This window comes from Catharus ustulatus, chromosome 1 (assembly GCF_009819885.2).
Source record: "Catharus ustulatus isolate bCatUst1 chromosome 1, bCatUst1.pri.v2, whole genome shotgun sequence".
Classification (NCBI taxonomy): Eukaryota; Metazoa; Chordata; class Aves; order Passeriformes; family Turdidae; genus Catharus; species Catharus ustulatus.
In genome coordinates, this window is record NC_046221.1 from 6,297,731 (window position 1) to 6,325,469 (window position 27,739).

The 27,739-nt window shown below is 43.3% G+C and overlaps 1 protein-coding gene across 11 annotated transcripts in view; it reads right to left on the reverse strand.

Moving 5' to 3' along the window:
- KMT2C (lysine methyltransferase 2C) overlaps positions 1 to 27,739 on the reverse strand; it is a 186,750-nt gene that overhangs the window by 8,392 nt on the left and 150,619 nt on the right. For 7 of the 11 annotated variants that reach the window (XM_033058776.2, XM_033058830.2, XM_033058848.2 and 4 more), the window contains 21 exons: positions 27,180 to 27,318; positions 26,714 to 26,928; positions 26,523 to 26,596; positions 23,771 to 23,953; positions 21,278 to 23,143; positions 19,950 to 20,275; positions 17,362 to 19,181; positions 16,205 to 16,316; positions 15,180 to 15,258; positions 14,997 to 15,060; positions 12,705 to 12,937; positions 8,107 to 9,798; positions 6,643 to 6,855; positions 6,062 to 6,226; positions 4,663 to 4,804; positions 3,425 to 3,572; positions 2,434 to 2,612; positions 2,181 to 2,335; positions 1,756 to 2,008; positions 1,043 to 1,182; positions 4 to 108 (listed from right to left, as the gene is read on the reverse strand). In XM_033058776.2, coding sequence (XP_032914667.1) covers positions 4 to 108; positions 1,043 to 1,182; positions 1,756 to 2,008; positions 2,181 to 2,335; positions 2,434 to 2,612; positions 3,425 to 3,572; positions 4,663 to 4,804; positions 6,062 to 6,226; positions 6,643 to 6,855; positions 8,107 to 9,798; positions 12,705 to 12,937; positions 14,997 to 15,060; positions 15,180 to 15,258; positions 16,205 to 16,316; positions 17,362 to 19,181; positions 19,950 to 20,275; positions 21,278 to 23,143; positions 23,771 to 23,953; positions 26,523 to 26,596; positions 26,714 to 26,928; positions 27,180 to 27,318 — 8,303 coding nt within the window. The remainder of the gene's footprint in view (positions 1 to 3; positions 109 to 1,042; positions 1,183 to 1,755; positions 2,009 to 2,180; positions 2,336 to 2,433; positions 2,613 to 3,424; positions 3,573 to 4,662; positions 4,805 to 6,061; positions 6,227 to 6,642; positions 6,856 to 8,106; positions 9,799 to 12,704; positions 12,938 to 14,996; positions 15,061 to 15,179; positions 15,259 to 16,204; positions 16,317 to 17,361; positions 19,182 to 19,949; positions 20,276 to 21,277; positions 23,144 to 23,770; positions 23,954 to 26,522; positions 26,597 to 26,713; positions 26,929 to 27,179; positions 27,319 to 27,739) is intronic. The other 4 variants (XM_033058857.2, XM_033058787.2, XM_033058865.2 and 1 more) reach the window with 2 other exon arrangements.

Consider the following 27,739-nt stretch of genomic DNA (forward strand, 5'->3'; position numbering starts at 1 on the left):
TACTTTGTTCTCTGAGTTTTTTGCTTGCACAGCTGCTGAATAAAGAACAAAGCAGTTGTTGCTACAGAATACAATGTCCTTCATTTTATCTGAGCCTTCTTGGGAATCCTGGGAATCAAACACAGAAGAGTGTAAGAAGTGCATTTTAATACCATTCTTCACACAAGTTAATGAAACAAGTCTTCCAATCTGGCTGGAAACTCTTTTATTTGTAGAACATTTGTGAAATAATGAGGGATGCTGTGATATAAATACTTGATTATTTGACAGATCTAACGTTCCCACCACCTACACCCTTGTTCTTCAGCATTTCCTGCCTTTTACAGAAGTTTAACAATCAAAATAAAGCATTCTACAACATGCACCCATCTGCTCCATAGGCACTCTTGCAAAGCAAAATCCATTTTCTTTTATCTTTCGATTGCAAAAGAATGTTTCATTTCAGCCTAATCAATGCCAGATCACACTGTTTTATCTACTGATCCATCTGCAAAACCTTACTGGGAATTCAGTGCATTCCTGCCTGCATGCACCTTTTACTCTGCTCAAGTTCTGGCTTTGTGGTGCAGTCACCTCCTGGTCACTGAAGAGCAATGGCATTTTTTGAAGGAATGACAGCTCCCAGAGTAAGGACAAGAGATTAGAACTGAAATCTGATTCCTGCCCAGGAAGACTGCAAGCATTCCTGCTCTTACACTAATTCCTGACACAGCAATGTGGCTGCCTCACAAATGAGCTCTTTTTGAATTGAGGTCAGGGAAGGAGGTTGGTAGCAGAGCTTTGAGATCTCCCATAGATGGGACCTGTTTTATGAAATGCACTGGAATTCATTTTGTATCAGTAACAACATCTTTGGTATTTTTTAGTTGTACTATAAATGTGCTTGAATGTCTCACCCTGAATTAGGACACACAAGGAAAGGGGACTACACAGGAAGCTGAAGTGCTCCTGGCTGGCAGGACAAGAAGGACTTTGTGCCATCCCTTGCTTTAAGGAACCCCAGCTGAGTGCAGGGTCCTGCCCTGGGCACCTCAGAACTGACCTGTTTGAGGAAGGGCAGGTCTTTGAAGGATTTCCTCACACCACTGCCCAGAACCACGACCTTGCAGTGGGAGCACCAGCGAGGCCTCAGTGCTGAGCCTTCTGCCATGTTCTGGCTGTGATCCTTGTAGCCAGCCAGACCTAGGGAACAGATTATCTGTCAGGGGCTGTCTCAGATCAAACCAAATTTATCAGAGATCACTGTATTATTCTTCACTGGTCTAGAGGAGTAGCACCCTCCTGGACAGGGCATGGAAGGAAGGTTTAGAACCTTGACCTGATAGATAAATTGTATAAATCAGACCTAAAACAACTGTGCCTACCAGGCAAAAACACAATCTTGTGTAAAAACTGACAAAATTAACTAACACAGGAATACAGGCTTAAACAATCATGTCAAGCTTTCCAGCATGGGAACAATCTTACTGAATGAAGAAAAATGAATGCATTTAAAACCAGACTGGACAAAAAACCAAAAACCTTAATAATGTTAATGGGAGAAATGCCTCACTGACAGTGATGCAAACAGACAATGGATGAGATGAAGAGATGGAAGAGAACTACTCATGGTTAAATCCAGGAGCATCCACATGACCATATAAGAAAAGTTTTACTTGAACAAGAATCAATTATTGAATTCTATGAGGCTGAAATGCATCAGCACTGATCAGTTAAACCCTGGTACTGAACACCTGGAAGTTCAAGCCCACTCACCATTGCTGTTGGCAGGGAATGGCACATTGGGCTGCTTCAGTCCATAGGGCCCCACCATCCTGGCAGGCCCCATGGATCCTGCCTGGGGACCCTGCAGGAGCAAGTGCTGCCTGTACTCCATGGATGGGTTCCCTCTGTGAGTGTTGGTGGCTGCCATGGAGGATGGGACGTCTGGAGCATTACTGACCTCGTAACTGTTGGGAATTCTGACATGAAGCAGGTTGGAGAATGCTGCTACAACGCTACTGATGTTCTAAAAACAGTAATAAAAACAAACCTTTGTTTACATCTGACAAGCAGTTCAGACACCAGAGATACAAACTACCAGAAGATTGCAACAGCAGTGTTATTGCACTGTAACCCCCTCAGAGTCACTATATAGAAACCAAATCAACTGCTGTTGTAATCTGTTTGTAATTCTTTACCTCAGCAGCTGTGGGATGTAAAGTAATTGCTACAGAGATAAGGCCAGATTTAGGACCATTCTGGGATGGTCCAAGCTGGGAAGAGAAGAAGCCAGAACCAGGTAATGCTCCTGAACCGGGTTCTGATTTTATGTAATTCCTTTTGGCTTCTGAACCTGAAAATAAAACAGAATACAGCACATTAATCCTACACTAATGAGAGCAAAGAGAAAAACAATCCTAGCTGTAAGAGTTCACTCTGCTGCAGCCTCACCTTTCCCAGTGCTGCTGGGTAGGATGGGAATGATGGGAGATGGGACAGGCTCTGGATTCTCCTCCTTTACAACCGACAAGTCTGGGTAGCGACTGATCTCCATTCCCACCACGCTCTCAGGAGAGGAAGAAGGGACAAAGCTATCAGGAGTGTCCCTGTCCTCACAGTGATCTTGAACCCTGGAACAAACCCAAAAAAGTTGTTTGGGAAATGGACTAAACTTTTGGTAAGCCAAAGTTATAAATCATGACAGGGAGTTAAAATGAACTTGCTTGTTGCTACTGGTATGGAACACAAGGAGGTGGTTGGCCATCATCTGGGTATCTCATATTCCATTGCACACATATTCCAGTTCTTGGGAAAGATCCATGAAGAAAAACAAAGACACTAACAAAGCCAAACCCTCTGTTCCCCATGGTTCTATTTACCAAGGCAAAAAATGAGCATTTAATATTTGAGCTGTTTTAATATTTAAACTGTCTGGCCTTTGTCCACATACAGGCTCTAGTGTTTCACAGACACTCATATTTTGGGCAGGCAAGTAAAAGGGAGGCAAAAGGGAAGATCTCTGCAGGGAGACTCATGTTCCAGCCAGTGTTTCTCACCTGGGAAACTGAGTGGAGCTGTGCAGTTTCAGGCTGGCTCTTGCACAGTCCTGCTGCTGCTACAGCAGTCACCTGTCACTACAGCATGACACTGCTCCAGGAAAAGCACCTATTTGTAATGCTTTCTTCTGCTTTTAAGAGATAAAGGTAAGGCATTCCTAACAATTTAACAGAATCTAAAGTCTAGCAATGGCTGGAATCACCCACTTCACTATGCTGCTCTCTACACGTGCAATGTTAAGAGTAAAAATGATGTCATTCCATTCTCTGCCCTTCTGTGGCTGTCCACACAGGATTTTATTTCTCCACACCTTCACAGACTCATCCACTGAAAGATCACAGAACATGCTCTAAATACCTTTTTGAAGATGTCAAGGAAAACCTACCTTAACTCCTCCTGGTTGTTGTGAGGTGGTGTTGGAAGCGAAGCAGGAACATCCACAGTTTTGGGGCCCTGAGCCATTGCTCTGGCTAATAAATCATCTTGTGGTCTGAAAGGCAACTGGAACTGCTTTGGCCCCAGAGCTTTGGTAACTGAAACCAGAAAGGCACAGCACAATGAGACATCTGGACAGCTCTTTCGGTGACAGACATGCTGCCTGCTGGCTGTGGGTGGGGCCTGATGGTGACACCACTCTCAGACACTTGGGAGTTCAAAAAATTGTGACCATGGATTAATTTCCATTTTTACAAAAAACAAAAATCTGCAGGTTTTGAGCAAACAGGGCTTGAAAGACTTTTGAGTGTGTCTTCAGCCACTATTGGGAGGATGTTTGTTTAAAAACCCACAAAACTACAAAAAATCAAATATTTTATAACAACAAAGGAAAAGGGGTGTGAAAAACAGGGTTTTCATCACTGAACAGTCTTTTTAAAAAGCCAGTATAAAAAACAGAACTTGTCCAAACTGTAAACATCAGGAAATACATATTGACTGCATACATTCTGGATAGGCTGCTTTGAGCTCACTCAGCCAAGGAGCTCATGCCAGTCATTTGTACTGCACCCAAAATACTGATCTTAAGGTTTTGTTTTTCATTTTTTAGGAGTGTGTCTAGCTCTCAACATGTTTTTGAACAGGAACAAGGCAAAGGCACCAACACCTGACACTATACTGGTGTAAAATGTTGCTGGCTAGTAATGATTATAACCTTGGAAAGTCTGGGCATTTTGTTTTTATTAAGGAGTATTGCAACTGAGAAGCATCCTAGGAGGTAACCTGGAGGAGATTGAGGGGAGACCTCCCAGTAGCCTCCAGCTTCCTCATGGTGGCAGGCAGAGGGGCAAGTGCAGATCTCTTGTCTCTGGTCACCAGTGAAGGGACCCAAGGGAATGGCCTGAAGTTGTGTCAGGGGAGGTTTAGGTTGGATATCAGGAAAAGGTTCTTCACCCAGAGGGTGGCTGGGCACTGAACAGGCTCCCCAGAGCAGCAGTCAGCACCAAAGCTGACAGAGCTCCAAGAGCACCTGGACAATGCTCAGGTGGAATTGTTGGGGGTGTCCTGTGCAGGGCTGGGACTCAATGATCCTTGTGGGTCCCCTTCCAACTCAGCACAGATTCTAAGATCTGTTTTGCCATTTGCTACAAACAGGACTGACTTTACAGAACCAACACAGAGCCTTACCATCGTGGCTTCCCAGCACTCCAGCCTTGCCAGCGAGTTCCTCCGTGGTGGCGAAGCCATTGACCAACTTCTGGCAGGCCACGGGCGGCGGCGTGGGAGGGAGAGAGGCCGGGGGGGTCGGGGGATTGCTCAGATTGTTCTGCTGCATGACATCAATTAAAGAACCATCCATCAGCATGGAACACAGGGAGACAACTTGCTTTGCTCCAGACAATGGAACCCACTCAGAGGTTTACACCCAGATAATCAATAAGCAGCCATAGCTGACACCCAAGCATGTGAAAGAAAGGCATGTACTGTACAAGACACAGTGACTGGCTTTTCTTACATCAGTGATGTAAGGGATCAGAGAAAGAGTTCACATGAGTAAACACTGCCAAATACATTACCAAAAGAAGATATAGCTAAACTGTTTACAAAAATGTGCAAAGAACATTTTAAGGAATAGTTTCAAGAGTTCCTACAGTTCCAGTAAAGGTCCCAACTCCATGCTGAGAGAGCTGTTCCACAGTAACTCTCCATGAACAAGTCAGCTTCCTCAGGTGTCAGTGAAGGGGAAGCTGCCTCAGGTTCAGCACAGGATGAGTTGTCACTGAAGCAGCTACCATGAAGCAGCACATACCCTGCACGTTCATACCCTGGCTGCTTCTCACCAGTTTATTCAACTGCCCATATTTTGAATGAAAATTAAATGAGAACTTCAGTATCTGTTGTTGCTGCAGTGATGCCCACAAAGCTAATCCACATTACTTACTTTTGACCATAACAACTATTTCTGTAGGTCCCATTCTCAGCTTATGCACTGTGTAAGTCTGGAGAAAACACCACTGGTTTTAATAGGTTTTTATATTAGGGTATCCAAGCAGCAAATTTGATTCTGTCTGTTCAGTATCTCACTGCCTTTCCAATATTGCCACTCTGATCTCAGAGACTGAGTTTTAAATGGTGGGGGTTATTTTAACTCATCAACAAACAGTCTATTTTGTTCAGAGTTCCCAGGTTCTTAGTTAGGGCTTGGTGGGCAAATGAGAAAAAGTCTATTTCTTATTTAATTCACATTAAGAAATGCTTTAATGCTTTCAATGACTTCACAAAGTACTGAGAATTCAGTCTTTTCTGCTCCACAAAACTGTAATTACAATTTTCATTATTTAGCATCCATTTGTTAAACAGTATTTGTAGTTTTTAATTAGTTTACAACACAGTTTCCAGAACCAATATCCACTTTCAGAGAGTAAAACAATGGTGACTGTTTCGCCACTGCACTATCTAGTCTAGCAACAGAAGGTTATTTTTCTTCTAGTTGCATGAAAGGCAAAATTTCTGAGTAGCAGTGATAATATCATGGACTCCTCTTCACACAGAGCACACACAATGGAAACCCAGATTAAAACCATACCTTGTAAATGAGCTGGGAGTAGTAATCTGAAGCCCCATCAAGAGTAGCACTACCAAAACTTCCCACAAGTCGATTTCCACCATTTAGTTGGCCACTGCCATAGGGGAGAAAGTGTGCAAAGCTCACTCCAATTATTGGTTCCACCAAAGGCAGAAGAGAAAGTTGCTGTATTAAAAGGAAAAAAAAATCAGAAATTAAGTCTAAGATACAACACTGCAATTCTCCAGTCAGTAGAGTGGTTTCTAATTTAAAAGAAGAATTGGAATTTATCCACTGTCAGGAAACTGTCAAACACAGGACTCTCTGTTAAGGAATGTGGTCCCCTGTTCAGCTCCAGCTCCCTGCCAGCTCATCCAGAGGCTGCCAGAGCTGACAGGAACTCTGTGGCTTTGGGACTACCTGCCATGTCAGCTCACCTTCCAAAATTAAACAAACCCCAAACTTTAAACTCCCTGATTTTGTAGAAGTTCGCATTTTCCCCACCCTGTGCTCAAAATTAAATTAAAGCATCAACTCTACTGGGAGAAATCCACTGTTCCACGTGGCCTCTGGACTACCTTTCCCAGCCCTTGCACACTCACCTGTTTCAGCTGGATGAAGGTATCTGCATTAGGATAAACAGCCTGTTTTTCTTCTTCCTCTTTTTTCCTTTTCTTGGACCGAGGAGCTGCCTTCTCTCCTGTCCTCTGAGCCCGCTTGTTTCTCTGCTTCTTGGTTTCAGGTCCTACATCTGTTCTCTGGAGCTGGCTGTTACTGCACCCAAAGGCACCTTGCATCTGGGCTCCTGCAGTCTGTTGGGGTGAAGAAAGGAAGTGCAGCAGAATTTTTGACATGTTAATACACAGTTCACTCCAATTTACTGCACGACTCTGAAAGCACAGGCACAGAGTCATAAATCTCACTGATAACAAAGTGTATTTTACTGGCAGGTGGAACTGCTAAACTGTCCCTACAGACAGAATTATGACCTCCCATTAACACCACTGACATCTGAAAACATCATTAAAAACTCACAGGCCAGCAACATTCTCTTTTGAATACCCCCTAAAATAAAGTTACATGTGCGTGAAACCTCGGAGATGTTCACAAGGGCCTAATGAAAGACAGACTTGGAGAAAGAAGAAAGGTGTGGAAGGTAATATAATACAAAAGTATTTTGAGGTTAGGAACAAAAAAAGTGTTGTGAAACATTTCTGGATTGTAGCACTTCCTTAAATACTTCCAATACAAATCTGCAAAGCCCTTCTTTGCATGGAAGCATAGCTAGGTAAAAGAGATCACAATGGGACTCTAATGCTGCAGGGTTGCAAGTCAAGCCAAAAGAAAGTAAATTTAAAAAAAAATCCATTAGTATTTTAAACAGCTCTACATGACCCCTACCACAGTCTTCTAATACTCCTATCACATGTTTTAACTGTGGATCTTTAACACTTAATTACCTCCTGCTCACTATTACTGTTACTTTTATGACTATTTATTCCTTTTGAATACATTTAAATTTTGTTTTAAGAATGAATTTAGAGTTTAGGCAGTCAAAACCCAAAAGCAGACAACAAGATTACAACAAAATGACCAACAAGTCTAAGTGTACTCCACCTCCACAGAAAGCACTTTTTTTTAGGTCTGTTTTTAAATACCTTATAAATTAATAAATCATACAGACGACTCAGGTGGAGTTGCAGAAGAAAGCAGCACCCAGACACACTATGTTCTGTACAGACACATACCAGTGAGCAATCAGGAATCATACTGCAAAATCCTGCCTTACTGGTATTTCTAAAAGACAATTTTCTGTAGAAAAATACTTTTTTTTGCATTTTGGTGATTTCTGAATATGCTGATCTAAGAAGCCATATTAAAATTTATTATTTTTTCAACACAGGTGATTTTATTTGCGGAGAAAAGGCAGTAAAGAGGCCAAAGTTCCTCAAAGCCATTTCCTCCACCCTTGTACAAGCAGGTTATGTTCCCACAATGCCCTCAGTAAGGCACAGACTAGGCTGGACTGCTGCTGACCAGAGTAACAAAACCAGTACCAGGCTCACCATTCCTTCAGCTGGATTCTGCTTCTCTGCTAACTTTTTATCCCCAGAAGCCTCTTCTTCTGCTCGGCCACTGTTCTCCGGTTTCTGATTTAGAAGAGATGAGGACTTCTTGTTTTTTAGCAGGTGTTTGAGCAGTTCATTCCCTGACTCCCCCTTGGCTGCTGGAGCACTGGGTGGCTGTGCTGGACTCGGAGCTGCAGAGGTTGGCTGTGAGGTGACCTTCTCCTCCTCCACCTTAATACTGCTTGGATTTTCTGGTTTAGGCTCAGTTTGACCTGAGCATTGATCAGTTTCTGCCTTTTCCAGTTTAACTTCTTGGAGGCTGGTGGGTGTGTCCATTTTAGCCTTTTCAGCCTCTGCATTCCCCCCAGGCTGTTTCTGAGACAAGGGGAGCTTCCCCTCCAGCTCTGGGGAGCTCTGGCCCTCTCCCGTGTTGGATGTCGAGGGGCCCGTTAGCTCCAGGGCCTCCTGCTCATCCTGGTGTCGTGGCTCATTGGGGGTGTTCACTGTCGGGGTGGAGGTAGCATCAGAAATGGTTGGGGTTGATGGTGCAGTGATATCTGAGTGTGGAGTTGATGGGGCTTTTATGGACTCGGCATCATCGTCCTTTTTCTTTTTCCGCATCCTTTTCTTTTTGCCTTTCTCTTCTGGGATGATGTCAGAATACAGCTGGATGAGAGACTGGCCTGATACAGGGATGTTTGCAGCCTGGGGCACACCAGTGTCTGACCCACATGGGGCACCACCCCCCAGCACTGGAGATGAAGGTACAGCAGAAGGGAAGGGAGGCCTGACCTGGTTCTGTGTAAAGGCAGCCCCAGGGAGATTCCCATGAGTTTGTTTTACATTATGGAAATTGGGGGCTCCACCTGGAACAGCAGATGCATCAGGTCCAAAAGCTGCAGGTCCCACAGGCCTCCGCTCTGTGCTTTGCATAAAACCGGTGGCAGGAGGGGAGGTCACAGCACCCTGCTGCAGGATCTGCCCCATCTGCTGCTGCTGCTGCTGCTGCTGTGAGGATGGCTGCAGGGGCCGAGGGGTTTGCATGAAATCACAAGGCAGCTCGGAATTGAAGAAAGGTATCTGAGATAAGGATGTTTTGTTATTCAGCTCAGGCCCCATCATACTGTGTTGCTCCAGCTCCATCCTCTGCTGCAGAGCTCTCTGTCGATCCACCTCCTGCATCAGCTGGATGCGCTGCCGCTCCTGCTGCTCCCGCAAGCGCTCCTTGCGCTCCCGCTCCTGGAAACTTTCACTGAAAGGGTTGTTGTCCTCAAACTCCACCCTTGGGGGTGGCCCTGACTGAGCAGCTGCATTTGTGCCAGGCACGGGAGCCGGTGCACCAGAAGTAATTGGCAGTGGTGTCATTGGAGGCTGCATCCTTGCTGGATTCATGGACATGTGACTCGCAGGGGCGTTGGCAGACGGCCATCCGGACAGATTCGGCATCCTGGTGGGGTTGGATTGCCCGGGGATCACCACTGCGTGCTGCTGATGCTGGAGCTGCTGTGCCACCATGGGGAAGCTCTGCTGATTCATTGCTGGTGCTGTTCCTCCTGGAACCATGGGAGGCTGGGCCTGGACACCTGGCATTATGGAATGTGGGGCCATCCCACACTGCTGCTGCTGCTGCTGCTGCTTGATCCGGTACTCCTCAATCAGCTCCGCGTGCTCCTTCTGCTGCTTCCGGATCTAAACATTGAAACACTCATTATTCACCTCTGCCATGAACTGCTCGTGTAAGGAGCTTTTATAAACCATGTAACTCACCACTGTAATTCCAGGAGAACATAAACCTCAGGCCAAGCCAGCATTTCTGCAGTGCTTTTCATGTTAAACAGCCATTATTTCATTAGAAATACTCCCCAGCCCAAGACTTCAGACAAAACAGCAGTGCCTCGAAATTCTAATTACACACTAAGAATGCACTGTGCTAGAGAATATACAAACCTAAACCTGCAGTGATCCTTGGCCTGCCTACAGATCTTATAATCCATGCACAGGATACAAATAGGAAAAGGGAAACGAGATGGATGATGTTCACACATCAGCAACATTTTAAAGGATGTAACTGGAAAGGAAAAGTTTGCAGGAAAACAGTGATTGCTATTCCTATTTTGCTATTCCTAATATTCCTATTGCTATTCCTAACAGCTACTGCTATTCCTGAGGCAGATCCTCAAACATCTCATGTCAGATAAAAATTGCAATTGCTGTTTGAAGATTTAAAATTTTAAGACCAAAATAAACTCAACATGGACACTACAAGTTACACCTTGTAGTTCAGACAAACAGGAGAAGTCGAGGGAAAGACACAACACTGTAAACTGGACAAGCAAGAGTCTTTCAGAAACACTGCAGAGACCAAACTAAACTTGTCTATAACAAAATAAAAGGATTTGCAACCCACTGGTTGATGATACATACATTATGGAAAATCTCTCTCTCATTTCTGTTCATCTGGTTATGACTTCCACAGCTTATGCAGGGCTAAAAAAACTTTGTACCATATTTCAAATTGTGTGATAGCCCTCTCCTTTATCTGAAGCAAGGACTAAGACAGAAAGCTCAGGGTAACAATGATGCCACAAGACACACTTCAGGTTGCAGGAGAGATGCACCCAAAAGGTTATTTACACAATAATCCCACGTCCAAGATGATTTATGAGCTCTGCCTTGGCACTGACACTGCTGGATAAACTGCACAGAGTCACGGACTGGATTCGTCTGCACTGCACAGATCCAGGGCTCCTCTGTGGTCCTACAGCACTAAACCTGGGCTGGCCCTGTGGGGCGCTGCACCATGAGGCACCCAAAGCACCAAAACCTCCAGGGCCTGCAGGGGTGGATCAGCTGTGACTGTCCCTGGAATGAGCTGAGGCGTCCAGGGCCCAGGGCTGAGCACACCCAGAGCCCTGGGCTGAGCTGGAGATTTCAGCGGTGCAGGCAGAGCAGGGCAGAGCCTGTGAGCACAGGCACGGTGCCACAGGGGCCATCTGGCAGTGCCTGCATGGTTCCATGCCTGGCCAATAACCCTGTCCCACATCAGCTCATGGGGCACAGCTCTGGGCTCCCTGTGCCTGTGTCCAGAACAGCCACTCACCAGGATCCAGGAGCTCTTTTCTCCCTCCATACATACAGAAACTTTTCAAAAACTGACAGGACCTTGATTGCAGAAAAATGACTTGATCTGATTTGAAAGAGTGGCAAATTGCTTCCAATAGAAGGTGGTTAAATCTATACTTTAAACCTCATTTAAGCTCCTACGAGGTACAGAACAAAATGCTGCTTAGGATGTGGATGAATCAACCATTGGTTCAAATCAGTGGCTAAAGGGCAGTGGATGGCTTCTGCTAGCAGTAGATTAAACTTAAATTTAAAAATTACCAATAGGAGAACCTTAAGTATGGGGCAGTAAATGGATCTGCCAGCAATGTCATGATTAGCAGCTGTTACTAACTCCACCATAAGATTAGACTGTCATATGTATAATAAAGATTGTTTAAAGGTTTTGGTTTTTTTTGTATTTATTCTACATTGTGGAAGGGGAAAAAATTATGTAGAAATAATTTACCCACTCCACCCCTCTTCCACACAGTGGAAAGATGAGCCAACTAACATCCATCCAGCACATACTTTGTCTTGAAAGCAACACAGCAGTGAGAACTCAAGGGTCAGATATCACTCAGGACTTCATTCCAAGCTGTCTGCTGCCAAGTTTTTTCCTTCATACTAGTAAAGGATAATTTTAAAGTATTTTCATTTTCAGCAAGACTAGTTGATCCTGGCAATCATGCCAGATAATTTATAAAAAATGAGGTCTTGAGGAACACAGCACTAACTATTGGAGGGCAAAGCATATTAACAAAACTATCACAGGTTTCATCTCACTTACTATTATCACAGTTACAATATGTGAAATTCCAACTGAATGTAAGGAAAGGAAAACAAAGCTCAGTGGAAGTGGCTGCATGTGGAAACAGGGACCCAGAGAGGCTGAGAAATCTCTTCCCCTGGAGACTTACAGAACTTGACTGACAAGGTGCTGAATAACCTGATTTAATCATGAAGTTACTTCTGCTTTGATCATGACTGAAAGATCTCCAGACATCCCTTTGACCTGTGTTATTCCATGACACAATACTGATGATCAGCATCTAGCTATGAGACAGACCATAAAACCAGTCTAACACTAAAGATATAATAAAAAGAGATTTTTAAACTGTACCAGAAGAAGAAGATAGGGTTAGGAAGTTCATTCAAGCCTGAAACAAAGCCCTGCATGCTAAAACTTTTTCTCTGAATGTTAAATTTCTGCTCTGCATGGTGCCAGGAACTCTGCTGCAAGTCATTCTGCCAAGGAATTCCCCTCTTCCCAAAGTACTAAACCAGCTTTTTGCCATTATGTTTGCCACAGAATATTCCTTTGAAGTTCCAGTGTCACCTACACTCCAGAGCAATGCTGATACACACACAGAACAGGGAGTGGCTCCTTTAGGTAGGGCTCCACTGTGTCTTTGAGAAGATTTAAAGGAAAGAGTTACTACCACTGTGACAGCTCAGTGCCAAGGTGAACAGTCTGGATTGCAGATGATTACCTGATCTAGCTGTTTTTGGACCATACTTTGCTGCTCAGTAACATGTTTCAGCTGTTCTGCATCTTCCTCTGGGAACTCCCGGCCGGCTTTCTTGGCTGTGCGCTGCTTGGCTGAGAGAGCCTTCTTGGATTTTCTGTGGGCTCCAATCTGCTCCTCCAGGTACTTCTGTTGCATTTGAAGAAGTTGTTGTGTATCCTGCAGCCATTCCTCATATTGCTTTCTTTGTGAATCATCTAGAGAGAAGGGAAATGAAGTGTGGTATTATGTCATCCTGGAGATGAGCAGATGAGCTCTCATCCTAATTTTTTAAAGCTCAAGTTTAGCCACCAGGTTCCCCTCCTCATTTTAAGAAACTAGTGGTCAAATTCAGCCAAATTTGACAGAGACATTTGTATTGCCAATAGTAGTATGCTCTTGGACTGACTTGAGTAAATTAGACAGATACTCAAATAACTGCATTTGTGAGAGAAAGCAGTTTTAACACAGCCCATTTTCAGGAGTTATCAGTCAGCTGTGGAGGCAGCAAACGTGCTCTTGTTAATGAACTAATGTGGCTTTGAGAACTGCTACAGAACCCAGAGATTCCCTGATCTGCCACAGAACAGGGGACATGGAAGATCTATGGAAATACTCAAGTACGGAGAGACTAGGGACCAAGGACATAAACTTACAGGAAACACAGCCTGATTAATTCTGGTGTCTGCAGAAAATTGTTGTACATGTGAAATTTTATTACAACTTCTAAGAAAAATATTAAAATTATGAACACCATCAAATATTCATGAAGTGGAAGAAAGATACTGTTTTCATAAAAATCACTTTGTCAGTGTCAGCCCTCAGCACGGGGCCTTCAGCACCAGTGCTATTTCCTGCCCCCAAATAAATGTCTCTCATTTAGGCTGTAACTGAGACATTGCTCTTCTTTCAAATGAGAAATGCTCCTCTGCCATGGGCAGTCCATTGCTCTCTGATGTTTTTCTGGAGGCAGAATAACCATGTCTGGTAACACTTGACCTGCACTAAGCACAGAAATCAAGAGAGAACACTGTGATGGTGTCATTTGTCTCCTGATCACATTTTCAGTGAGCTGGGACACCACAAACAAGCACAGATCTTCCTTGTGAAGATCTCTGTTTAACAGAGGTATCACACAGCAGCATGATTCCAATATAACCACATCCTCCTTGTGCTCCAGACCCTGCCACCTTCTACTCCAGGAGTCACTGTGTCAGTGACAGCTTTGAACAGCTCAACTGAACCTACTCAGGGTGAGCTACAGCCTCAAAGTGCTTTCAGGGAAAAATTCTGCAGAACTGATCCCAAAACTGAGGGGACAATTCAGTGGAAACACTGAGAGTAACATGAGAAACATTAAAGTACTAAAATTTTTAACGAGTTCCAGGTAAGAGTAACTACAACTGAACTGAAAAAGAGATTTACTCAAGTGCTCAGAACCCACCATCACCCAACCAGAGCGGGGCCATGCTGAGTGCCATGTGAAATCTCACCACACATGATTAATACAGATAATATTGCCAAAGCTCTTTACTGCATATTCAGTGCTGCTACTCCAGCTTCTGGAAAATGTGGAGGAGTTTACTTCTGTTTCTTATTCATAAATATCATGTGAAGTATTTGTAGTGATGGAAACATTTTTTTACACATGGTCTTCCTCTCCCAACATATGCTCTGTTTTAATTTGTACTAATAAATCTTTCTCCTCCCAGAGAATAGGATTCATAATCGATCTAGGGCATCCAGAAATATGGAATGCAAAAAGCTAGTGCAGTATATTTCTGCTTTCAACAACTGTACTTCACAGCCAGGCTTGCCTAACCAGTGCCTGGAAAGCTTTTTCTGGTATTTGTTCAAATGACAATGGTGTTGCACAAAACTTTCTGCTTCTGAAATAAAAAAATTCTATCAATACAGACGGCTGTTCTCACTGAGCTGAAAATATTGCAACAGAACTCAAGACCAGGTTTCTGATACAGCAGTCTGCCAGTTAATAGATTACTGCTCTCACACAAATCCAAATAATGTTAATTTTCTGTTTCCCTCTTTCCTTATGGTGTTTTGTTGATAATAGCTTCTAGAAAAAAATTTACTATTTACAGCATTTACTATACACCCTTTCATTACCTGGCATTGTAATGATGAAATGACTCAAATTTAAAGGGATGATTTTTTTGAGAGACAGGATCCATTTATGGATAGTTCATCTTAAAGAAAACAGAACTGTAAAGTAAAAGAAACCAAACCCATACAATAAATGATTAGATCTATACTTACTGACAAAACCAGGACCAAAATTGGGAGGATTAGGTCTAGAAATCTGAGGTGTCAAACTTCCATCCTAGAAATTTCAGTAAAACAGACAGACAAGGATATTAAATAATGACTCAATTAAAATACCCAAAACCTAGTTATCATTATTGAATTGCTTTGTTTCAAGCCCGTATCAAGTTGCATTACCTGTGTAATTGCCTGCTGCATATGATTTTGGCCTTCACTGGTCTGAGCCCCTGGCACTGGTTGACCCATAAAGGGAAACCTATTGATAAACAGAAAGAGAAATTGTAATCTTGCAAACTGGCATTTTAAAAGAGAGAGACAACTTTATTATGTTCAACCCAAACAAAGCACCCAAATATTTAACAGACATTCACCTGAACTTCTGTACTAAACCTTTTCAACATCTGGAGAATACAAGACAGCATTTTGCCCTTGGTTGAAACTACTGTATTTTACATTTTTCAGAGAGATGATGTAAATATGACCTACTGTGCTAGAACACACACACAAGTCTGTATTTTAATATTTTATAATTTGAAGAAAAACAGTTGAATGTATTTAGGTTTCATGGTCACCATTACAGCCAATTGGAGCTGGGTAAATGTACACCTTGGGTAAAGCATTTATTATTGTGGGGCACTGGACAGAGAAAACTCAGATTGAAGGGCCCTACAAGAAGAACAGGCACAAATCCTCCCTGGTCCACGGACTCCCCACCTACTCAAGGACAGTCATGGTGCAGCCTGCACAGTTCAGGGCTCCTTTTGTCCTCAGAAGGGATTAAAAGGAGAGCATGGAACTTCCACTACTTGGGCTGAATCTTACTTACACCCAGCATTAAATGATTTGATGCAAAATGAAGTTCTACTGTTACATGGCCACCCCCAGTTTTCTAGCACAACCCATGGGAGATGAGTCATTACCTAATTAGGAAATGAGAAAACAAGAGTATCAACAGTGAAGCCATGCTGGCCATGTTGACCCATGACATTACAACTGGAACACAAATCTGATGCATTTGAATACCTTTTATAGTTCCTACTGCCACCCTGGCTTTATTCCTAGGAGATAATCCTGTGTTAGCATAGAATGTGAATTACATGACAGATTTATTTTTTTTTCATTTCCTGCACACAGTTTCCCTAAGCTCTGTCATTCCCTTTTACATTCTGTAGTCCTAAAGAATGGTACCAAGTGTTGCCTACCTGTTCATGACCATTGGTGGCATCCCCATGTTACTCTGTGCCATGACTTTGTTGATCCCCTTAAGAGCCACCATTTTTGCTTTCATTATGGGATCTGTAATCGCATCAAAATCTGTGAGACAAAAACAGCAGCAGTGAATCACACAGCTGAACATTACAAGTTATTAAATGGAAATTGCTTGTTTACATTTAGTTCATGTGTAAATCTTCAGTAAAACATTAACTGCATTCCTATTTCACATTGTCTTCCCCTTTGATACTCAAGGTTAATAAGCAGTTTCATATATCCTGTAGAAGTTAGTCCAGCAACAGCTGTCCTTGTTTTCATCCACAACACACAAATAAAAGCAGGTCAGTCTGAGAATCTGAGAAGGGCTCTAGACCAAATCTGGCCTATGATCCAACAGATTAATAAATTTTATTTATAGGTTTAAGACTCAGGAAGAGGAGTTGTTTCTGTCATCTCAACTGGCAACTGGCACACCATCACTAATGCACCGCAAGAATGGCCTTGATGGTCACTGAAGTTATAACTTAAACAATTCTCAAAATTTAGTGTTTCATTATCAGTTAAATGATGGCAATGGTCTTGATCTGAACACTCAAACACTCAAGCCACCACCGCTTTTCTCAATTTTTTTTAGTACAAGTAGAATTACATGGTATTTCTTGGCCTTGCCTAGACTGTGGGTTAGTAACAGCTTTTGATAATTCATTTTCTTGTGACACAACAACTACTGCAAAAAAAGTCATAGAACAACCAACCATAAACATAAAATTGATAGATCAAATATCAGAAGGTCAGCTACTGCACTTGATCACTTAATTTTGTTTACAAAGGATTCACTTACTCCCTATCTCCTGAGAACCTAAAGGATAAAGAGTATGTGACACAGCTGTCACAAACTTTATCAGTAAAGCAGAGTTACCCTGATCCTGGTAATGACAACAGGAGCCTTGCCACAGAGCTCAGAATTCCACCTCCATGCTCAATTTCCATACTGCCTTTGTACCTAACAGGCAGGTTGATTTTTATTATGCCACCTTCAAGCTCTACATATATACCTGCTTCTCACAGTGCTGTGGATTATTTAACTATTTATTGCTGCATTTTTAAAACACCAACCAGAACACAGACAAACAGGACACCCACATACCAATATTGGGGAAAAACGGCTCCGAACGCTGGCGAATCATGGCTTGCATCTGTCTCTGCTGCTGCTGCTCCTGCCTCTCCTGATCCAAGAGGTCCTGCAGAAGAAGTGGCTGCTCCTCTAGCAGAAGTGGCCTCTCTCGGTTTTGCTGCTGAGCTAATGGCTGAGAAAGCATCATCTGCTGGGGACCAGAGATGCCACTGGGACCAGGACGGTTTGGTACAGCCACAGTCTGAGTAGATGTCTGTCCTGTCCCAAAGTTATGATTAGATGACTGACCCTGAATAAATCCTGGATTTGGTGACCCTTGAGAAAAATTATGGTTTATTCGTGGAACCATGGGCAGATTTGAACTTAGAGTGTTTTCCAAGATCTGTCCAGCAGGTGTCATGAGTGTTTGTGGAATACCTGATCCATGGTTCATTTGTGTGGGTGGCAGAGATTGAGATGGAGATCCCAAAGTTCTTGCTTCAGCATTGTCTGAGCTTTCACTAGACAGCAAACTTGAGAGGACTGGGGTGGACCCAGAAATACTGCAGGAACTTACTGCTCCTTGAACAGGCAGTGGAGCAGATCCCTGAGCATCTGGACTAGGCACAGTTGTCTCTTGACTAGGAACAGCAGGAGTTTTGTCAGGGAATTCTGGGTTAGCAGGTTGCGCAGGAGCCTTTTCTCCATCCTTTGACTCCACTTCGGCAGCCTGTTGAGTACTTGTGGACTCAGTATTTCCATCACCTTTTTCATTCTCCTTCTTCTTTTCTTCTTGAGTGTTTGGGGAAAGTACTTCTGTTTTTATTTCATTTTCTGTAGCTGATTTCTTTGGTGGAGACTGGGTCTCAGCAGGGGCAACAGTTGTATCACCTTGTTCTTTTTGTTTAGATTCTTCTGCCTTGCCCTGGATATCTAGTTTGTCATCAATGGGGACATTAAGGTCTAGTTCTTCATTAAACATTCCTTTCTTATCCCCCACATCAAGGTCTGGATCTGTGTAAGCAATTAAATCAAATTCCCCAGATCTCAGAAGATCATCAAGGTGAGGATCATTGGTTTCCAAATTATCTAGAGTGTCCAGTTCATCTCCTTTCCCATCCTCCGTGTCCAGGTTCAGATTTTCCAAATCCTCATCATCTAAATCCTTGACTTCAACCCCATCAAGATCTTTCACATCCAAATCTTTTACAGCAGGGTCATCAGGATCAAGTTTTTCTTCTAGACCATCACTTGGCTGGTTGGGAATCTGCAAGTTGGCGGCTTCATCACTTGGTGCAGATGTAGACAAAGATGGTCCTGGGAACGCATCAGCGACTGGCTGCCCCAGAGAACGCATTACAAGTGCAGGGGGGTTCTCAGGATTGATTTGATCCTGCTGGGACTGGGACATGTGCTCCAAACCCGCAGACATCTGCAGCTGGTTTGGTATTCCTTGAGAAGTGTGTCTCAGCGGCTCTGCCTGCCTTGGCCCTGGGAAGTCCTGCCTGGGCAGGAACCCGGGGTGCCGCTGGTGCTGAGCTGCTGCATCCAGCACAGTGGCAGCAGCAGGATTGAAGGGCAGCCTGGGCCTCCCATCAGGAGCTCTGTGCCGCAGCTCGATGAACGCCTGACCCAGGATGTTGTGCTGCTGGACTGGAATTCCCTGCGGGGGGAAATGCTGCGAGATCCCGGACGCGTTATTGAGCTGTGGGGTGCTCACTGGCCGGGGCATATCGATGGACAGGGATCTCCTCAGCTGGGGGGGAACTCCAGGGCGCTGCATCGGCTGCTGAGGACCAAGGAAACGTTCCTGGCCCGAGGGTGGCCCATGGCCACCTCCTGGAAACCCATATCTAAAATAAAGCATGAAAGGCCAAATCATCTCTTTCCTCAGTCTCGCATGACTAAGTAAGTATTCACCAAAATGATGCATTCATCAAGATATTTAAATAAATGTTTTGACTAATTATACTTACATTTAAATGAGCTTTATGACTACAATAAAATAATTGCTTTAATTATGTTTAATAAACAACCTGTTTTCAACTTCAATAATAATAATGCATAGAAAAAGCTGACAGTCAGAACTAACCTAGTAATTAAAGCACACGTTAATGCAATTCAGAGTTGAAAACCACAGTGCGTGGATTTAGAAATTAGTGAAATAAATCCAGATACAGAAAAAATTCATTTCTGAAATGACAACGTATGTTGTTACTAGTATTAATTTACATTGTAGCATTCAATGTAAAAATGCCATAGACAGAAGCTGATGTTTGATTACATACTCATGAGAAATTAATTTATTCATTATTAAGACATCAAAAATGAAGTCTGATCTTTTACTTTTTTTTTAGACATGCCCCAAAAGCTATGGACAACAAGATGTTTCGGGTCACATAAGTATGACTAGCTCTACAGTTTCTTAATTTGTTTTTCTGAATTACTCTCAACAAAACAGTGTAAAATACTTAGTGTAAAACACACATTCTAATGTTACAGGAAAACCCACTGCAAGTACAGAGTTCAGCTCCTGTAGGCGATTTTTCATCCTGTCCAAAAAGCCCCCTTTCTCTAACCACCCCTGTAAGACCCTGAGTTTAAGATATCCAAGAGCTTACCTCAGACCATGAGGTCTCATCCCCATGGTGTTCATATCTCCTGGAAACTGGGGCCTGTTGAACTGCCCATCCCCAGGGAATGGCCCCCGCTGCTCCTTCGGGTACATGGAGAACCTCGGCCCACCCGGAGGGACCACGGAGGACCTGATATTCCCAGGATAGGGAGGAGGAGGGCGGTTAAAGATCTGATTTAAGTTGTCTTGCTGCCAGTGCTGAAGAGGGGCTGCATGGGGAGGAGCTGCTGCGTCCTGCAAGGCCTTCTCCTGGCGAACGGCATTCTTCTTTTGCTGCTGCTGCTGTAAAATAATCTCACGGAGCTTCTGGCGCTGTTTAAAAAGAAAATAAATCATTATGCTTGACACTGCAACTGACATCTTTTGAAGTGTCACACTCTGCTAGGCTAAGCCTTTTGGAGGAAAGAAATCCTTCAGTTGTTACAGGAAAATATTATAAACAACCACAATCACCTCAGAAACGAGAAGGAGAGTCAAATGGTGCAGGGTGCTGGTAACCCAACTTAACATCCAGATGTCTTAGTAAAGTGTATGGTATAACCCCATTCTACCAACTGATATGGAAGCAACTCTTTTTTTTTTTTCTGTGCAGGTCCTTTCATCACAGAAAAAGTGCATTCTGAGGGATAAAGGTGACTAGAGGTCCACTGAAGAAAATTCAGTGAGAGGATTTTATACTACAGCTTCAGAACTTACCCTTAACTCCGTATGATAAATACCACCAGTTTTCCATTTAATTCACTTCCCATCCCTCCTTCCAAACAAAAGACTGAGCAGCTTTCCACAAGTTGAATGTAATTCTATCTCTCAGCAAGAGCTGTTTGCCAAACATTCATGGACAGAAACAAGGAGTGAATGTGCAGTGACCAAAGGAAAGATTCACCTCAACACACTGACCAACTGCAAAGTCAGACATGTGGTCTGAGATCTTTGTACTCCCTTCTCCAGCCAGTGAACAAGTCACTGACAATCAGCTTCACACCTCATGTGTTACAGAATAGAACAAAATGACCTTTTAAAATGTTTTTTTTTCCTCAGACTGCAGCTAAAAGTACTACTACAGAGCAACCACTGACATCTTCAGTGACTTCAAATACAGCCTTTGCTTCTTTTTTTGGACCTTGTCCAAACTCCTTAAAAATGTTTCTATATTCTGTATATTGTGATTCTATCCAGAAGGACCTAACATATTAAGTAAATTAAGATAATTTGTATCTTACACTTAGTTATGTTTAATGGCAAGAAACTTTGAGTATTAACAAGAACAGGGGAAAATCTTTACTTCCAGAATTTTAGTATAATCAGAATTCTCACCTGTCTTAACTTCTCAGTATCTGCTTGAGACATATTCATGGTGTTCTGTGTATCTGTTACTCCTGTGGTGGGTGCTGGGCCAGGAACTTGGGAAACTTTGGGAAACTGTTGTCCTTGAGAAGTCATTGGAGAATTTCCAGATGCACTGAAGGTGCCCTCAGACCCAGGCCGTGGCTGTTCGGCAGCATCATGGGTCAGCTGAGCAGTTCCAAAAGATTCTGGCTGAGGTCTTGGAGTCATTGGTGGTTGATCATACGGGTCATGTGCTGGAGTAGCTGCACCATGGCTAAATGAATCTGTTATTGCAGTCCCTGCAGACCTGGGAGTTTGAGAGCATGGGTCTGATGGCCTGACAAAAGTGCCCTGCAACCTGCTCTGTGGTGTCTGCAGGAAAGGATCTCTATTTGGTATCAGTCCTGGCCTTGTCATGGCAGGTCTGTTAAAACTCTCAGGAATCCCTGGCCTTGGGGTTGCTGGCTGCTGAGAGTAAGGATCACTGAGAACTGGCTGTGGTGTTCCAGGAGGTTGGGCATAGGGATCAGAATGTCTCTGGTTTGCTGAGGACTGAGCAAACAGATCTGCTGGTTGAGCAGGTCTCGGTGTTGGTGGTTGCTGCATATAAGGATCCACTGCGGTGGGACGAGGAGTTCCTGGGGGTTGGGCGTAAGGATCAGCAACTGGCCGAGGAGTACCTGGAGGCTGGGAGTAAGGGTCCTGAGAAGCTGGCCTTGAAATGGGCCCAGACTGAGGGAAAGAATCACCCTGCTGTCGCACCACCCGCGGCGGGTGGGCAAAAGGCTCCTTTATGGCAGGGTGGGGAGTGAGGGGAGGCTGGCTGTAGGGATCATTGGCCTGGTTGTGGGAAAAGCTATCCACTGGCCTTGGGGTCAGAGGGGGCCTCTCATAGGGATCAACAGCAACGCGCCGGGGCGTGCCCGGCATGGAGGAGTAAGGGTCCTGTGGGGACTGAGGAGGGCGCAGAGGAGTTTTGAAAGGTCCAGGGCTCCCATCCACAGGAGCAGGAGTTGGAGTCAATGGAGGCCGTGCATAGGGATCAGCAGAGCTTACTCTCTGTCTCTGAAACGTGTCAGTCCTAGGGGCAGGCTTAGTAAATGGATCACTGCTTCCAGCAGCTAAAGGAACCTTCCCTGACTGCTCCATAACTATGGGTGACCGTGGGACTCCCAGAGGTTTGGAGAACTGCTCTGACGGCATGACAGGCCTGGGTGTGTCTGGTGGCTTTGCATAGGGATCGCTGCTACCTGGAGATGAAGAACATGAGTCCCTGACAGGCGAGGGCCTGCTCCCCGACGGCTCCCGAGAGATGGAGGACTGTGTTGCACAGGAATCTAATGGGGCAATGGGGTTCCTCCTAACAAAGTTCTGGTTGATAGGTGCTGGTCTGGGTGTTCCCACCATTTTAGCATATGGATCCATTGGAGAAGGAGGCCTTGTGTTTGTGGAACCTGGAGAAAACATCTGTTGTGATGATGACTGAGGAGTCTGAGACTGAGACAGTGAATCGTGTACTGGGATTCGGGTGGGAGTGGGAGGTGGGGCTTGTGGCTTCAGGAACACATCATCTGAGGACGCTGATGTGGGCGTAGCAGGGAGCTGCTGCTTTGTGAACAGATCCTTGTGGAATGTCTGCTGTGCAGGAGACATGCTTCCATTGCCAGTCTGCGGCGTTAAGGGGCTCTGGATCCCACTGCTGGGTGTGTCTGAGCCAGACTGGTTCAAGAGCTGCTGTGAACCAAACTGCTGCTGCTGCTGTTGCTGCTGCTGTTGCTGCTGCTCATTTTTCACCTGTTCAAGCTTCTGTGTGGCTTCTATTTTGGCCTGTTGTTTACTTTTTTGCCGCATTTGCTGTTTTAAAATTATAAGGAAAAATGTTACACTTCTAAATTTAGTGTATATAAAATCTCTCTAATGTCTGAATCTATAATTAAAACTTAAGGACACATTCAATATCAGTTACAAATAATTTTAAATTTTAAATGCAATGGGAACAGAGAGTGTAGCTATTTGTGAAGTTCAATTACCTTGACATGCATCTTGCTTGCCTGGGAATAAGCATTTCCCAGGTTGCCTAAAGAGCATCACTGCTTTCCAACCTTATATTCTGAAGACAAAGGTTACTGACATGCATCACTGGTTTGGGCTTTGAGAGACACCCAGCCCCATGTGAGGCAGCAGTCTGCAGGACAAAGTTACCGCAATATAGGGTATGTAATAAAAATCTACTGCACTGGCCACCCATGCAGAGAAAGAACAACCTGTTTCTATAAAACACAGAATTTAAGAGTCAAAATTTAAAGAAAAGTTTTTTTACAAGCAGCTTATCTTCTGATAACATCTATTTTCTTCCCAAGCAGAATGGCTGACTGTATACTCTTCTACCAAGAAAGATTCAAATTGATTTTATTACAACAGATTCCCACAATGCAATAAAAAACAGGGAGAAAATAACAAAATGCCCTAAATGCTACACACCTGTCTGAATTTCCATTCCTGCTCATGCTCTGATTCCCTCTGTTTTAATGGATCTTTAAAGAGGTCGGAGTCGATGCGTGAGCTGGGATCAATGCTATCCTGTTGCTGTTGCCTTTTCATGGAGTCATTTGACATCTGTACTTTATTGATGCGCAAAGCAGCTCTATTATCTCTGGCTTTTTGCTGGAAAAAGAGAAAAGATGCAGTTAAGACTTATTTTCTAAGTGTGCACACTGCATCTGTTATTCCTACAAAATTCATCACCAAATTATTTGTACAGCCTGTTTTAATCACACATATCCTCATGGAAATGACATTATGCACTTCAAAAATAATTCCAAATAGAAAATACTTCACACCTCTGCAGAAATTCTGTGTTTAACATCTACAGAAGGAACTACGAGGTTACTAGCAATTAGTAAATTAGTAAACCTATTAGCAAAGCTTTTCTGTACAGGAGGGTGTCTGTTCCAGGCACTGTGCTGTGCCAAGAAATCGTTCATCCCACCAGTTTACCTTTCAAATCACATATTGGTGTGGTCTACAATGTGAAGGCTGAGCACAGCAGATGATGCTTGGATCAATAAAGGCCACTAATGTGGAGAACTTCAATGACAAGAAAAATACAGTCTAGTCCATTAAACGACCTCTAAAGATCTGAGTCTGTTAACAGTTAACAGTATAAACATAGGATATGGGCTTATGGATCAGGCAAAACTGTATGGAGACACAGCAATTCCTCTTCAATGAGGCATTTTACAGCCACAGTGACACTTTAAAGTATCTAATGGAAGTTTCAAAGAGCCTGTTTTACCACCAATCTAGGATGTGATTTCTTTTCTAAACCAAACCCTCACATTCTCTTTTTCACAAATTTATTTGCAGCTGTCAAGCAGGGGTTGCCTAGAGGAAAAGGCTTTACTACTTCCTCCCCAACAATGAAACAGTGACATGGGTGAGAGCACCAATGTCACAGCAGCAGAAAAATCACTGCCATTTTTCCCTGTAAGTGATGAGATTGTGCATGCTAAGTAAAGTAAAAAGCCTACAGTGAAAATTTACTAACACTCCTCTGAATTTCATTTCAGCCTTCACTCAACCCCCCAGAGGGCATGTCCCTCAGCAGAGGCACCACAGCAGCTTCTTGTGTGAACAGTGCCAGGAATATCTGCAGGAGCTGCATGGCAGAAGCACAAGGAGTGTCCTGAGAAGAATTACTACATCTTGCTGTGTAAATACTGGTGTGCAGGAGCATGCACTCTTCTCCTGTACATAAAGGAAGTAATTTTTGCTGCTGACTTTTGGATACCCATCACAAGGATACGACCGCATTTTTTAAAAACAATGAAAAATAAAGCAATCAGTAATAGAAATAACTGTTAAGTGGTAAATGCCACCCATGTAAGTGGGTATTATCTTATAAATACTACAAACAAGGAATCACCAAGATTAACTACAGCATGGGCAAGATGACATAGAGGTCCAAAGGTGGTGAAATTGCAACATTGAATAAAAAGCAAAATAATGATCATGCCCCAGTGACACAAAGAAGAAACAAGAGAATTATTCTTTCAAGTGGAAAGGGTTTCAGAAAGATCAAGTATGCCACTTCTGTCAATGAGTTTGGGATATGATTTATCCTCTTAAGCCAGAGATCAGGGCAATTTTGAATTTGGACAGCAGAAGATGATGCAGTACTGCTAAACTCTGAGTCATCAACATGCAGAGGAATGAAGTTTGTTTACTGATGGGACTATATAAAAAAGGGGCAGGTAGGGGAAGGCTTAGAGAGTGAAAACTGCAAAATCCACAGAAACTTGCAAAGTGAAAATGATCATCCAATTGCTACTGTGAAGAAAAAAAGATGAGAACCAGAAGAGAATGGAAGTTAAAGGAAAGTACATTTTGCCAACAACTGTTGGGAAAATACAAAAAAATCAATAATATAGGTTCTGAGATTTGGATGCACACAGGCTACAACAGAGACTTCAACAAAGCTTAAGGGTCACCCCCACTTAATGGCAGAAGTTCTGCAGGATGAAATCAATGACCATATAACTCCAGATAGCTGCTACAAGTACTTGTGTTCACTAAACTCAGATGTGAAGAAGGTTTTGGAGAGAAAAATGGAGCCCTTCATGCTCCTCACAAAATGGTATCAGAAAAACAGATATCAGAAGACAGCAGAAGAGTTTCCATACAAAGCAATACAAGAGAGCAAGCAGAGAAAGGGAACAGTAAAGCAAGTACACAAGGAGTAGAAGTACATGAGGAAAGCAGACATGTGAGCACTGACACCTATGAAATTGTTAGTTCAATAGCTGAAAGACTCCAGCAACTCTAACAGGGACAAAAAAATAGCCCAGTGAGAGGGGATGATGAAAGGAAGAGCAATCTCATGATCAGTTGTTATTATCCTTCTGAAGAAACTGGTGAGGTTCTGTGTAGAAAGAGACAAAGACAACTTGAGGCATGAATGAAATGCAGCTGAGAGGCAGCGGGAGCCACAAATGTTTTCATCTCAGCTGATCTCTTTAGATTGCACAGTACTAACAGAATTTATTCTAAGACTGAAAAACAAAGAATACAGGTAGAAGTATTTAGACTTAAATTAAAAAGCTTTTCTTGGAGTAAGGGAACTTTCACTAACCCTAGAGTTTGAGTTATTAAAAACAAAACAAAACACCACCACCTTATAAATGAAATGTATGTTTGCTGGAAGCATGCAAATACAGGTGGGAATTTTTCTTACCACATAGGGAGCCCTCTCTTGAGAGCTTGCTTTCCTCCACAGTTTAGCAATTTGCTTCACTCTTGTAGTCCAGTCTGCAACCAAAAAACATGTCAATACACAAGGCTATAATAAGTCTATTTGAGATACTTTCAAATCAAAGATGAACCGATTGCTGCAAAATATTCAATCTGATTGAGTAAATCACTCACCTGGGAATTCTTCCTTCAGGTTAGGGAAGTTGATATTTGTATAGAGAACAGGTGCTACAGTTGCCATTTCACCCAAAGCTTCTTCTTTCTCCCACTTCAGGGTGCTTCTCTGAGCATTGGACATGGTATCACCTTCACCTTCCAGGGGAGGAGCAGCGGGCGCCCATGAGCTGTTGGGATCACTCACCATTGGATTGAACGCTGGATTCTTATCCCTGACAGACCAGAAAAGGGGTCTGTTTTACAGATTGTATAAAAACAACAAAATAGACCAACCCTCAACTAGCAAAGTGGTCATTCTGTTTGCTATTTCAGCAGTGAACACACTGCAAGAATACACAAAGTTTTGTGGTGGCTGTCAATATCACATCATTAGTAACCAACAACACCCTCCAGGTGTTTTATTACTCATATTTTTTAAAATGTTAAATACAGTAAATATCTTTTATTCCCCATGTGGACTTACCTGGCATCAGTGTATGGCTGCTGTGTAATGGGAGAGAAGGTGCCCAGCCCACCTCCAGCAGCCAGAGCCGTGTGAGGGAGATGAGGGTTGGGGCCAATCAGACCATTCATGAGGGGCACTCTTGGAAATGCATTCTCTCCTGGAAAGAAGTTGTTTACGTCACTCATTTAAGTTTTCAAGGGTGACTGCTTCTAAGACAGAGGTGGAACCTTTCACTGAGAAAACAATGTCACCTCTAATGAAAAACTAATTGCTTTAAAATTTTACAGTGCTGACCTTATTTTTTTGGGAAATATTTTAAATCAGTTTAAAATCCTTCCCTATAAGCATAAAGGATCCTTTTTTACTCTATCACATTCCTGCCCATTTTTTGTTTCTTGTCTAAAATACATTTTTTTTTTCAAAAATGGATTCCCAAAACTTTTGCAGCAGCCCATGCCATGGTACTGCACTTAATACTGATATAATAACTTAAAAGCTAATTAATGGTCTTCATGTTTGCTAGACCCAGATCCAAGCAGCAAGCCATGGAGAAGGTGGTTTTCAGTCCTTCAGGATGA